Below are 14,854 nucleotides of genomic sequence, written 5' to 3'. Positions count from 1 at the left end.
CTGTTCACAACAAGTTTTTATAGAGTAGTGTGTCTCTGAGAGGGAGGGAAGAGTTCTAACTGAGAGTTAGAAGTACAAGTGCTGCTTCGGGTATGATTAGAGTGCAGTTTTTCAGAGTGGACTATGGTACAGTATGGCAATAATCAATATTTAATCAAAATTAGGATGCTGTAGAAACTTTAATCACTTTAATACCGATGGAATTCTTTATCTGAGGGTTTCTTTGCTGTTAAGGTGGCAGCTGCTGTGGTTTGGCAACCCTGAAGTGCCGCCCCTGGCACACTTGCAGCTCAACTCTAGACCAAGAACAGCAACAACAGTAAATAGTCAAACACATGCTGTATATAGAATGACAGGAAATCATTTGATGCAGATGGTGCAGATGGAAACCGACAGACAGATGGACAGGCTGGCAGACAGACAGACAGACAGACACATTCATAAACAAAATCACACAGACAGGTACAAACGCACACAAGAATGAGAGAGAATTTAGTGTGCACTCCTTGCACGCAGTCACTATCAAACAGGTGCACACACACACACACACACACGCATACGTACACAAACCTGTGCCAAAGCCCCGTGGCTTGTTTTGGGAATACAAGTCTGGAGGCAGCTAGCAGGCACACAGCTTCACATGGCTGCATGCAGTACACAGTCACACACACTCTCAAAAAGTACATTCAGGCAGAGACCCATGGGTATGCAGTCAGAGACACACACACACACACACACACACACACACACACACACACACACACACACACTGAGAGCATACCCAAAAATACACACACAAACGAAAAGCATACTTGCACACAAACACCAGCCACAGTTTTGGATGAGAGAGGACCCGAGACTTTGCCCATGGGATTCACACTTTTATATACACTCTTCTGTATATATATATCTGTGTGCACGCCACATAGACACACACACACACACACGCCAAAGAGGAAAGGAGGATGAAAAGAAGGAAAGATAGAGAAATGTGCAGGAATGTTTTGCGGCATGCAGCGTTTAGCAGCAGTGTGGTGCGGTCCTTCATGATGATGGATGGGGCAGGAAATGACAGCATAAGTGGTTATTAAAAAGAGGAAATGGGGGCATTTATAAAAACTATGTTAGCTTGTGTCTGCGGCCCATGTCGCATGTCACCCTGGGCTGCTGTGTCATGCCTCCTGATCTGTGAGACTTCCTGCACTGCATGTATGGGGCCAGCTTTGTTAAAACCCTGTGTCATTCTCTTCTCAAAGAACCAAGGAGCTGGCATTTATAGCAGGCTTTGTATTGAAGTGACTGTGCTGGATTTACTAGGTGTAGGTACAAGGGACAAAGTTGAAACAGTTTTATTGCCTTATCACTTCATGTAAAAATAGCTTTGCTCTATTTTCTTTCAAGTTTGAATGTGAAATTCCTTCATAAACAGGTGCCAACTATACAGCTGCTACAAATGCAAATATGTGTGTTTGCACCTGAATGGAATTTGCACAGCATGTTATCTACAGTACAACAAGAAGAGGAAGACAAGAAGGGAAGAGGGAACGTCAGTACAGAGATGGAAGAAAGCCTCTGATGAAGATAGTTTGATGTTCCTGTGCTTGTTTTAATGTGCTTCATCTCTGTCATGTAAATAGCTCCAGCTTCTAAAACTGGCCTTTTGGTTTGAGACAGTCTTGCAGATCCTCTCTTGGTTTTTGACACTGAAAAGAATGAAATGTACAATATGCTTGGAATGCAGTTTGTCTGACTCAGGGTCAGGATTAATTTGTTCTCAATTCAGGTTGTGAGGTTTCATTATTCAAATTCAGACATTTTTTTCACATCGAAGCCTTCTTTAGTCTATCTCTTGAAAGGTGATTAGGAGTGAATGCTCTCTTTTCAATTATGTAATAGCAATTTCAATCTAATTTTTCCGAATGAGCCGATAAATGACCCCAACCTTGGACTGGTGCTGATCGGGCTCATCAAGTTGATTGTTATGTGATCTGTTCAGTGTTAACTGTGGTATATTCTCTATCAAAGGCTGCAGCTTTGGGAAACAGAGACACTCATTCACACATTTTGCATGAAGCAGTGATGGGAAATAGCAAGAGGATCAATTCCTGGCACTGGATGCTCTATGTCATCTATACGTAAATAATAAATCTGCTGATTAACTGTTAAGATGCACTATTAGCAGAGAGGGAAGTTATTCCAACTTGAGAGTGTGAATGCATTAATCCAAGATGGTTATTCGCAAGAGAGGAATGGAAATTAAGTATAAATAAGCTATTTTTATTGTTACGTATTTGTAGCTGTTCGTTAACAAGTGAAACCAGATGAAAACAAACATTGTATCATTCATTTTTAATAACCCTGAGTGTTACTAGATTTTATTTAGATGCCACTGCCAATGATGGTGGCATTCCAGGATTTTTGCCACGGGTTTGTTGATACTAAAGGTGGTTCTTTTTTCAGAGGTATGACGTATCATATGTGTCAGAAATTCTTGAATTACAACTAGGAGGCTGACGTGAATAGTTTTCCCCACTCGGCTAATTACAGTCCGTCAGATATGACGTTAAACCAACGTAAAGAGCTGTGGTCTTCTCAGACTCAACGCCTTTTCTGATGAGATACTGTTGCCTCATGTGTCAAAACATTAAAAAAGCTGGAGAAGACAGTGATTTCATATTTGCTGCTGTGGGACAAACGTCACAGGATTAGCGGGCGTCAACTGTAGATTTGGCTGTGTGAAGACAACACAGTAGGGTTCTGACATTCCCCTCACTAACCTCTCACCACCTCTTACTCTTGAGAATCATTTGAGGCTCCACAAAAAAACCTTCACTGGTCTTGATCCTCAAATTCATCTCCCCTGTTGGGCTTCTGTCTACATGGGAGTGCATTTCCTGAGCCAAACTGATCCCCCAACATTTATAGGACAGGCTGACAGAAGTGTTTCTAACACCTTTGGTTATGAGCGGGGGCAGAGCCAGATGTGCTGTGAATGCCCAACATTGTTATGCAGCGTTAGATTTTAAGCAGACTGAATCCGGCTTGACTTCAGCAACATGTGGCACCTGCTACTGAAAGAGACTAGCTTACAGTTTCTCTCTTAGTTTGAGATGTGCTAAATGTTTGGGTGTGTATGCATAAGTGTGACAGAGTATCTGTACATGATCAACCATACATGTAAAGTGTATCCATGCATGTCCGCTTGTGTGATTGTGTGCGCACCTGCCTGTGCGTGACCTTGTACAAAGGCGCGATAGTTATCAGTGAAGGTTTCCCACACCAGTTTAATCTGTTTATCCGCAGAATAAGATTGTGAATCATTACTATGCAGAGCTAGGTTCTTTTTTCCTGCTGAGAGTCTTGAGCAGCTTCCTAGTTTGTAGTTGTTACAGAATGTTTCACCTTACAGGTCCTGAAGGGCTGCAGTGTCGGCTGCTTTTCATCTTGCTCTTTTAATTAGTGACTGATTTAGATCTGGCTAGGTGATCCCAGTGTCTGGCCAATCAATGAGGGAATTAATGGAAACGCTGGTGCAAGCAGAGTAGTGAAACACTACTACTGACTCGAGAGGGAAAGGTAAAATAATCCATTTAATGTTATTGTTTAAAAAAACAGAGTATTTGCTGCGTGCCATAACATGATTCCAGTAAATTTGGAATATTCCCAGGCTTATTTTGAGTGCCTCATTGAATCAGCTGAAAATCTTTCATCCAATTTGTTCCTGATTTTAATCTAAATGCTTGTTAAAAAAAACAAAACAAACAAACAAAAAAAAAACAACAATCAACCACGCATTTCATTCATGAATGTACAGTACATTATGTAAATGTACTGCATGAATGCGTGTTTATTCTTAGATGATTGCATTGCATTGATAGTGCTGTGATATTGAAGCTATTTTCCCCAAACACAAAGCCCTCAGAGTTTCTGGATGCCTGTAAAAGGTTGAGCTGGAAGAAATTATTCCTTTTAAAACAAACATAATAAGATAATCCCCCAGGTCGTGCGTTGTAAGGACATCTTGACAGAGGATTTGGAGAAATAAAGCAACTACAGAAATCAATTTATATGTACATTAAAGCCAGTAAATTATGTAGTATTATAGTCAAGGGAGCAGAGCAGAGGGGGCTGGCCAGAGAGCAGTGCTGCAGTCCTCTGCTCTCCGCTGTATTAGATGTCAGGTGTTGAGGTGGGGAAATGAAATATTCGTGTTCTTTGGCCTGCCTTAAAGGAAGCACTTATATTATACAAGCACTGGCAATAGGCATACAAACTATGTGGTCTCCTTACAAAACCATTTTTATTCATTCAAGTCGAGTTAGTACGGGCCAGTTACGCTTATTGAAATAATACCCTGCGCTCTGTCATGACAATCCCTGACGCAAGTTCCCTAGATACTGGCCTTTCCACATGAAAGCATATGACCTTACTGATATTTATGTCTGAAGTCTCATGAGAGTAGTAAACCATTTGTAACTGATGTTTTCTGTGTGTGTGTGTGTGTGTGTGTGTGTGTGTGTGTGTGTGTGTGTATGTGAGAGAGAAAATAAAATAGAGGCAATATTGAAATTTTTGACTGAGCATCATTCATACGCAAATTAATGTTGTTTATGCAGTATAACTCAAAAAATATAGTGTGTGCGTGTGTATGTGTGTGTGTGTGTGTACGCGCGCATGTAGCTGTCAATGTCCTGAGGATTAAATGAATGACAGGGAGTTGAAAGATAACACACACACACGCACACACACACACACACACACGCACACACACACACACACACACACACACACACACACACAAAGTGAATAATTCAAGATGCCCAGGCTGTAACGGCAAAGTAAAACCACTGACAGCCCTTTATTTTTATCACCCGATTTTCCTCTCAGGTTACATGAGTTCATTTTAGAACATTACTGCAATTACTAGACATGTGCGAGGTTATATTAAAGGAAAATTAAACACATTCTCCACTTAGGTAATTATACACCCCGTGCCGAATGTTATGAGTTAGAGAGATGAGACGTGGTAATGTCAAATATTTCAGTAATGATCATCCGTAATGGATGTGATTTCCAGTCACTGCTTTTCATTCAGAACGCTGCAAGTGTCTTGTGTGTCAGAAACCACAGCGGGTAGGACTAAGACATTTTCTTTTTTGTTAAAAAAAATTAGGTCAGAGAATTGTTAGTGCTACACTGTGACGGGGTCCAGGGTCAGCTTCATCTCATTTCCATCAATCCATAGAGGAAAGAAAAACAAGGAGTGTCCTACCATTCAAGTAATGAAATGTATCCCCAGAATGTACGGAAGTGAAGTCCAATTAATTGACACTGTCTCTTGGCAGAGGTGTTTAATCCGAATCCATAAAAAAAAAAAAATTTGAATTAAAAGCAAGATACTCTGAACCTCAGAGTGAGACGTGTCTTGTACGACCACATGGAAATTAAAGGGCCTTGAAATGTCAGAATAAAATGCCGTTTTGCTGTGAAGAAACATCAAAGTGAGATGTCAAGGTGACTGTTTCATTTTGCTCTTATAAAAGGTTGCAAAATATGAAAAGGACAAATGGAGACTACCAGCTAGAAGTGAGTGTTTGACATGCAAAACCAAGAGAGATTTCACTTCTCCTGTAACAGTACAGTTTATAAGAAAATAATATTCTTTTTACACCTTCTACAGCATTTATTTGCTAAACAGAATAATAGAAAGAATATGTGTTCGCTGGACAAAAAAACAATGCTCCTGATATTCTTATATTTGTGTGCCTGTGAGTGTGTTTCTGAATGTGTGTGTTTGCATGTGTACAATTTGTCTTAAACGTGTAAGCCACAGTTTATTTTCCATATTCTATCAGCTGGCCCCTCAAATTTAACTGTTCCACATAAAAAATGGTGTCACATTTATAAAAACGACCAGCTCTAATCTGGTTATCAGCCTGTGGCATGTGTAATTTACAAATATTGTGCGTTGTGCGTCCCTATGAGGACCTGGTGTCAGAATGGTTTGATAGATGACTCCATCGTTTGTCAGTTGAATGGCTTATGATAGCCACAGCTATCAAGACCACGGGGGGAGGCAGCAGAGGCAGTAGCAGCAATGCTTTACTACTGCTGTTTACAGCCATGCAGTAAAAACACACACAGCACTGTACGCCCTGCTGCTGCACGCTGCGCTACTCGCCGATCACTCTGCACACTATGCACAATGGGAACAAGAGCCGATTGCCTGCCTGGTGGCTCTTCTACTCGACAAGGATCAAAGAGGGAGAAAGAGAGAGAGATGGGGAGAGAGAGGAAGTGAGGGAGGGGAGGAAGTAGAGAGTGAAAGAAGTACAGGACAAAGACATGTGTGGAAGGAAAGAATGGGGGAGGGCTGGGGAAAAACAGGAGAGGAGTTGTGGGAGCAGAGAGAGAGGGAAGGAGAGTTAGTGAAAGTGAGATGCTGCAGAGTGAGGCGATAGAGTAACTGAGTAAAAGAAAGGATGAATGAAAGAGTGAAACACACCAAATCAAGTGCCCGAGTGAGACAGACTGAGTGAGGGAGTGTGTCTGCAAACCTGCTCATGACCATGTATATGTGTGTGTGTGTGTGTGTGTGTGAGTGTGTAAAGTGAGAGTGTGTGAGAGAATGGATGAGTGGGTGAACAAGTGCAGCAGGACAGAGAGAGAGGGAGAAAGAGAGAGAGAGAGAGGGAGAGAGGATCTGTTCCGTCAGAGAGGACACACTCCACTGGCTGTGATTGAAGTATGGGCCAATTAACACGAGGAGCATTGAGCTCCAGCTGCACTCTTCTCTTCATTCCTCTGCTCCCCCACACTGCCATATTACCCTGCACGACACACACACACAGCCATACACACACACACACACTGATACGCTCACATATATGCACACTATGGGTACCACACTGTGCTGGCACTTTATCTTATCTTTTACTATGGTACAGCTATGGACCCAGGGAAATTATAGAAGCTACATACAGCAGTTTTCTCAAGCACACTGCGGTCTTAAATGTGGACGAATGAAACAAGCAAAAATAGTCTTCATCTTCAGGGGGAGGGTTTCTTATTCTAGGCACTTACAGTGACTCACAGAGACGGTGCAATTTCTTCTAATGGTGTACAGTAGATGTAGACTATATACCAGCCTGCATATATTTCAAATGTTTTGTATTGGCTGTGGAGAGCTGCCTGGGCTGATTCAGTGCAGCCCGTGCCATAGGAAGCAGGGAGCAGGTCCATTACTCTGCATGACAGAATGGAATGAAGCAGCAGAGCCCCGATGTGGGCTAAACACAACGCTGAACACTGCACTTCTACAACTCCACACTCCAGACTCCACAGACTCCTTCCCTATTCACATTTCCCCCAGCAGATCCGATGCAGTGCGAGGTCTGGCACACTGCCTCCATTGGAGTTCAGTGGGGAAAAAGGGGCTCAGAGAGGTGTGGATGCCAGCACTGACTTCTACCCAAGCGGCTCCCTCCTCTCTCGCGACTCACTCTTCCAGAGTCACCGCAGGCACTCGCTGCAGCTGTAAGGAGAGGATCTGAAACTCTAAAACATTGTGATTGTTCCCCCTAACATCACACTGACACTGAAAATCAATTTTTTATTTTGTGTTTAGAGGCTATACAAGTTTTTAGGCTCTTTGGTGGTTGGAGAAATAATACACTCCTTTGCCGCTTTCCTCTATAGGAAGATATACCTTCAGAGTAGTTGATTTGCCTTCAGCTACACAAAACTGCAAAACTGTTTTGATATTCTTTCAAACTAACGAAGGACTGAGTAGTCATTACTTCCTTTAGATAATCAGCTGGAATCACAGTGAATGCATTATGCAATGTAAATGAAATGTTTAAACAGAGATATGATAAGATGTGTTTTGATTGTGAAGCATTGGCTGGCAATTTTGGAAGAGAAAGAGGAGACTGGCTTGCCTGTGTGAATGTTTTCTCTCTCATCTTCTTGATAAGCTGTCTGTCAGCCTCAGAATATTCCCGCTCTTAAGTGCTCGGTAAATATTCCTGAAGGTGTTTTTAGTTTGCCTCTAACAGTCTCTGGCATGTTTGCAGGCTGCTGTGGTGCTGTAAATGTCACTTTGTTTAAAAAGACAAACTAAACAGGCTCAGCAGAAAAAATAATTATACTGTAGATACAGTAAGCTGCTTATTACAGTGATTGACAAATTGAGAGATTACCACCATACAATAGAAATACTTTAGTTTAAGTGCTGATATAATGATTTAGACAAGATGCATGAACCATGATAGACTGAAAGTTTTCAACATCTGAAAACATCACCAAAAGAAAGAACTGCTACAAAATTTGAAAGGTTTTCAGTTTCATGTTTTTTTCTTTTGTAGTCAGTACTGTCAAATTTAAGAAGATAATACATTATAATATTCATTGTACTGGTGGTGACACAGCTCAAAACACAATCTTGATGTGTCACAAATAATTAAAGTTATCACCATTTCCAAATATTACAAACTCATGCAATGGTGAGATCCTGGTAAAACTCCTAATACTAATACATAATGTTTATAAATTACTTTTCCCATCTCAATAACTAGCTGATCCCTTACCTTGAATCCTGCTCAAGGAAAACACTTTTTAACTAACTCATTGCAATTTAAACAGTCCCTATAGGTTGTAGGCAGTCCCTTGCCAAATATATACGCAGTATCATACTCTATTGAATTAGAAGAAGCTCCAAAGACTGGAGACGATCGTTTTAAAAGCTAGAAGGGAAAAAATATACTAAAATGCGAACATTTGCATTTTAACAAAAGATTCATTTACGGTAGCAAATCAAATGAAACAGTAATCTCTCATTCTTTCTCTCCCACTCTCCCTGTCCTTCTCTGTCTGTGTGTATGTGTGTGTTTCAGTGTGTGTGTGTGTGTGTTCACTGTAAGCCCCCTCACTGCACGCTTTTTATGATTCAGTTTGCAGAAATTCCCAGATTGGAACACATAATGAACTATAAATTAAGATATATTTAAATGAGGATTTTGATTATAATTTATTTGTACTTTGCTTTATTACAGCGTGCTTCAGTGAGATGTTGCTGTTCGATAACAGGCAGAGTATGCTCTGCAGGGAAGTGGATACTGTATACAGTAATACACTGTGTTCACACTTCCAACAAGGCTTGCCGTGGTGGAATGGCACACGCTGGTTTAGCAGTGCAACGTAAACACCTCATGAGAGTGAAATACAGTGACAGGCCTAACAGTTAATGGCTCAGATCTCAGTACGGTAGAATACATCTCCACCAAATGATATGATGTACCGTATTCCTGCCGCCTCTTCTCTGGCTCTCATTTTCTATCTCTGTCTCACTGTCTTTCCCATTCTTTCCTGCCACATCTTCCTCGCCTTAAAGAACACAAAAAAACAACAAAGCCCTGTTTTTCTCCTTCTCCCCTTCATTATTACATTCTCCTTTTCTCTCTCTCCTACTAACAGGTCTGTCTCTCCCTATCTCTCCACACCTCCATCTCTTTTTCTTACCCCCATTTATTGGCCTCCCTCATTTGCCCTCTCATTCCACTGCTCTCTTTTTCTACCTCTCTTTCTATCTACCCCCCCCCCCCACCACACACATATGCATGCACACATACCCACAGCCCTGTCACTCAAAACTGGAGGTTTGGCAGTGTATTTGTTTAGGCCAAACACGTATACACATCCCACTAATCAATATTTTTTTTCCTGCTACTCTCCTCACATATTTTATGCCACCTCCCAACATCCCACCTCACTTCGTCCTCTCCTTATCCCCTTGTCTCCCTTCTTAGCTCCCTTTCTCCACTCACTTTTTCCTCTACTACCCCCTCCTCTTTTCCTTGCTGCTTTCTTTTCTATCCAAAAGACTGATCAGGGTCAAAGAATCGACAGACTGTGACAAAGCGAGAAGAGTCGGATGAAGACAGAGTGAAAAACATAGAGAGGAGGAAAGGGGAAATAGAGGCACAGAGAGGGAGAGTGACTTTAGAGGGAATATTATGTCAGCGGGCCCCTGTTAATCAATGCAGTTGTGTTTGGTACCTGAAGCCATGGAAATAGGGAGACGAGATGGGGAATATGAAAAGACGGAGCACGAGAGAGAAGGGAGAAAGTGAGAAGGAAATGGAGAAAGGGAGGGAGGGCAGTTGGCACCAGAAGTAAATTGAAAATGATGTGCTGTGTTTTTGTATGTGTGTGTGTATGTGTTTGTGTGTGTGGCTCACATATTAACCCTGCTATCTCCCAGGTAGTCATTATCTTTCTGTGTGGTTGTTTGTGTGAGTATGTGCGTAATGCATTAACCCTCATATCTCTATCATTAAGCTGCTCTACAGGCATAGTGTATCCATGCATTTATCTTGTGTGTGTGTGTGTACATTCGAACACTTGCATGCATATGTCTGTGTGTGGATGCAACTGTGTGAGGGCGAGCATGTTTACAGTGATCTTAATTGTTGTTATCATTCATGCAGCACAGTAACCACCTCCGCCCCCATCTTTGTCTCTGTCTGCTATTAACTCCCTCTCTCTCTCTTTTTCTCTCTCTTTCTCTCTCACCCTCCTTCCCTCTAACGGCCACTTTCTATTTTCCCTCTTTCTCATATTGTTCCTTCTCAGCCTGCAGCCTAAATAGCACCCATTTCATCTTCTCTCTGTCTTGCTTTCTTTTCCTTCCCTCTATTGTTTTCCCCCCTCTGCATTCCATATTCCTCATCCAGTATTTTCTCCAGCCAAAGCTAACTTTTATTACCCCATGATTGGATTCAAAATTCATTACTCTGTCTTGCCTGTATGCAATCTCTGATCAGTTTCTGTCTCTCTCTCTTTCTCGCTCTCACTTTCTCTGTCTACACCTCCCTCTCTCTGTGTTTTACTTTCTACCTCCTTCTTCTGTTCTCCTTCTTTTACTCTCTTGATTTGATTTGATGTCCTCTGTACTGGACGTTTTAAGGGGAAAAACACTTGAGTCTAACTTAATCTCTTCTTCTCTTGCTTCTTCTTCACCTTCTTCTTCTTCTCCTTGCTGTCTCTCTTTCTTTCAGGCACCCTCTCTTAGTGCGATATATATCTGCCTCCCCCCCCTCGGCAGGTTGCCATGGTCGCCATACCTACTCTCTCTCTCCTATTGGTCCTGGCAGAGTGGGCAGGTCTGGTGGACGCTTCCCCCCACCTCCTGCTCCGGCCCAGCCCGCGAGAGCGTGATGCAGGGGCCATGATGAACTTCAACATCGCTGTGATCCACGCCGGTGCTACGGTGCAGGCAGAGGCGGCGGTGGCGGGGCCCGGGGGAAGGGTGCTCTACCCTGGCTTTGGCCGGGTATACGGCTCCCTGGGGGAGAGCGTGGTCACCCAGTGGGGCTCTGCTAACGTCATCTGGCTACAGGTTGGACACTGTCTCCTCTACCTACAGCTCATTCAGCCTTACTTGAAGGAAGGGAATAACAATGGCCATTGGCCATCCATTATTCATGCTCACTCTCATTATTTGAGCTGAATGGGCAGCACACTGCTGCAGTTGTGTGTGCCCTGCTGAATGAGCGGGCATCTGGCTCTGCTCTTTGACCAAAGCTCGTATTGTTAACCGGATATGTCATGCATGGCACAGACACCTTCCATATGAATAACACAAAGTCAAGACACACTGCCCTAGTTGGTCAACTCTATTTCAATCAGGAGAGACAAGTGAATGAAGCAAAAAGAATATGTTTATTATACAGATGATACTGATGATTAAGTATTGTCAAGTCTTTGGCACTTAGACTTTACAGGGAAATTTTGAATCAAGGGACATCAGTCCTGAGCAGCAGCAAGATAAATCCCCCCCATGGAGTCATGGCTGATGACTTCTACTGATAAGGCTGATGAGGTTGATGAAGTGATGCACTGATGAGTCTGTGAAGACTGGGCAGTGATGGGGAGGTGGTAGTAGGGCACTCAAAACGGCACTCTGAAAGCACTAAGGCAGAGAGGGAGAAAACATATTTAAAAAGACAGCCGCGATGTGATAGGCTGACAATAAAGGTGTGTCACAGTGCTATTGGTCAGAAGTGACCAGCTGATGTGAACAGCTGAAGTCTTAATTGACACACAGGGGAATGACAGCAAGGAAATTATGAGTGAGCATGCGTGAGGGATGGGAATGACAGATGGTTTGAGAGATAAAACTACAGACCCCAGCATGCAAATATAGTCTTCCTGACTGAACTTAAGCTAAGCTTCATTTGTCTCTCTGTCTTTATCCCTCTCTCTGTTGCTCTCTCTTAATTCATTCCTCCCTTCATCTTCCAGGTGAATGACAGTAGTCCTAAAACGGTGCTGTCCCAGCTGTGTGAGCTGCTGGCGGCACGGCCCCTGCAAGGTCTGGTTTATGAAGAGGAGAGGCCCCCGCGCACAGCCTGGGGTCCTTTGGCCCCCATGCTGGAGTTTGTCTCTGCGCAAACAGGACTGCCCATAGTGGCTGTAGGAGGGGGAGCGGGGCTGGGGAGGATGCCACAGGTAGGAGGAGGGAGGTTGGGGTTGGGGTGGGAGAATGAAGAGGAAATGTTTGAAGCTTGTGTGTGTGTGTGTGTGTGTGTGTAAGTGTGAGACAGAGAGAAAGAGAGAGAGAGAATCAGAGAGATACAAGAGGGCAGATGTCCCAGACGTGTGATTGTGTAGCTCAAAATGTGAGGATTGGCGAGTGGCACAATGTTAATTAGGTGTGTGCTGTATACAGAAGCAGTATGGATTGACAGCACTATGGATGGAGTATAAAAGGAGAGAGCTGCTTATATTGCCATAACAACTTACAAAGTCACAATGTCACGCATCCTCTTGGCGAAGAAAAGGTTTGGGGAAGTGCCGGTGGGACGGAGGGGAAGTTGAAGGTCAGGGTCGCTGATCTGCTGAAACTCTGCAGTGTTTGATCTGTAAATGGCACCAACTGGGGCTGTGCCTGTGATGTTCCTGGGAGGGAGGCAATGAGCAGACATGAATGTGTGTATGAGTGAATAAGAGTGTGTGTGTGTGTGTGTGTGTGTACTATATATTTGTATGAGTTTATGCGAGTGTGTGTATATCAGAGAAACTAGTGTCACATGCTTTTTACCACCAAACAGGGGAAAAAAGAAACAAAAAGCATCACATTTGTGCTTACAAATACACGTTTTAACCATTTACTCTTGAGGAATTAAATTGTAGCACTTTGATGAACTTCCTTTGAAGATGTACCCTTGCCTAGTGCTCATTCCCCTCTCATCCCCTGAACAGACTTTTTAGAAACACTCCCTCCTGGACGTCATAGGAGAATTCGTGCTGTTTTAGCCCTGCAGCTGCACAAGTGCTGTTGTTCCACAAAAACTTCAAGCCCCATGATGACTCGATGTTGTGCAAAAAGATGGAGCAGTCCAGAAAGTTGTAGTTCTTTGTAGTGAAAAGTCTGTCTGTTAGTCACTGTATTGTAGCTGCATTTTAGACACAGTGCAACTATAAACGATTCATTTCACAGTGAGATTTTTAACCAAATCTGCTGCTCTCTTCCCCAAATCAGGAATCAGGTTCCATCTTTCTCCAGTTCAGCTCCTCTACTGCCCTCCAATTAGAGGTCATCTTTGAGGTGCTGGAGGAGTACGATTGGACAGCCTTTTCTGTGGTGTCCACGCGTCACCATGGCTACCAAGATTTTCTATCGGTGGTGGAGGGGCTGACGGACGGCTCGTTCATCGGCTGGGAGAAGAAGAGTGTGGTGATCCTGAACGTGACTGACGACCCTGGGGGGTCACGCACGCGCAGGCTGCTGAAGGAGAACGAGGCGCAGGTGAGACAGGGGGGAGGGAGGGGGAAAAGGGGGGAGGAAAGGGGAGGAAGTGCTGCAAGTAACATTGGGGGCCCCCTTTCTGACAGGTGGCTTCCCAGCTTTTTCCTTCCTTCTTCGTCTCTCCCTCTGTCCCTCCACATCTCTCTCTCCCCTCTCTCCTCTATCCCTCTGTTCTTCTCTTCCCCTCTCATCTGCCAAAGGCATAAAGAGTTCAACGGTGCAACAAAAACCACGAGTCAGGTTGATTTACTGGCTGGTTGTCATGTGGCATTGTACAAAGAGTTATGGAGTTCAAATGCTTAAGAGGTTAACCACTTAACATACAGTTTCCATTCATTTCTCTTTAAGTAGCTTTAAGTTTGGAAAACCATCCTATTCCACACTGTCTGAGAGTAGCATATACAGTAATATATTCTGTGTCTGCTTGTATGATGCTTACATTGAGTGAAATAATGGCCGTACCATTTCAACAAATGGAAATATTCTAGTTGTCTTGTGCATTATTTGATATACTCTTCTCCATAATTCAGCTTGACATTTTTAATAAAGTTTTGTGGGTTTGAAAAATGTTTGGCTACACAGGGAGAGTGTATAATGAGTGACCCACCTGCTCGTTAAAGGAGATTAACATGGCCTGTAAAATCTCACCTCCAGAGCTGTAATCCTGGGATAAAATGCTTTTCTGCCTGTACATCACCGTATACAATTCATGACACCATAGTTATTTTCCTCTCATTATCCACTCACTCTTTATCTTTATTTAACTTTAAAATAACCTATTTTTTGTCACCGTTTTCACACATCTATACAGATTTGTTCCAACAATCTTTTCTATGGCGTTTAAATTCGCAGAGATTCATTACAGTCCTCCTCCACACAAAAATGTCTTTTACTTATTTATTGTTGCTTCAGTTGGATGTCTGAGCTTCACTGTGCAGAATGATGTATGTGCAGAGTTTGACACTAGAAGGCTGTTTTCACATTCATCTGCTGAAAGTGGAAAGTTTCTCTGTGCTCTCCTTCCTTCTAAGGCGTGCAGCTACA

At 43.0% G+C, this 14,854-nt stretch overlaps 1 protein-coding gene across 7 annotated transcripts in view; it reads left to right on the top strand.

Annotated features, from left to right (window-relative positions):
- LOC121905499 (glutamate receptor ionotropic, NMDA 2D) overlaps nt 1-14,854 on the top strand; it is a 79,106-nt gene that overhangs the window by 4,246 nt on the left and 60,006 nt on the right. For 4 of the 7 annotated variants that reach the window (XM_042423756.1, XM_042423754.1, XM_042423752.1 and 1 more), the window contains exons 2-4: nt 11,058-11,398; nt 12,304-12,510; nt 13,544-13,810. In XM_042423756.1, the coding sequence (XP_042279690.1) occupies nt 11,111-11,398; nt 12,304-12,510; nt 13,544-13,810 (762 nt within the window). In that variant the 5' untranslated portion in view covers nt 11,058-11,110. The remainder of the gene's footprint in view (nt 1-11,057; nt 11,399-12,303; nt 12,511-13,543; nt 13,811-14,854) is intronic. The other 3 variants (XM_042423750.1, XM_042423749.1, XM_042423751.1) reach the window with 3 other exon arrangements.

Source organism: Thunnus maccoyii, chromosome 10, assembly GCF_910596095.1.
Source record: "Thunnus maccoyii chromosome 10, fThuMac1.1, whole genome shotgun sequence".
Taxonomy (NCBI): domain Eukaryota; kingdom Metazoa; phylum Chordata; class Actinopteri; order Scombriformes; family Scombridae; genus Thunnus; species Thunnus maccoyii.
This window is presented reverse-complemented; position numbering and strand designations above follow the sequence as displayed.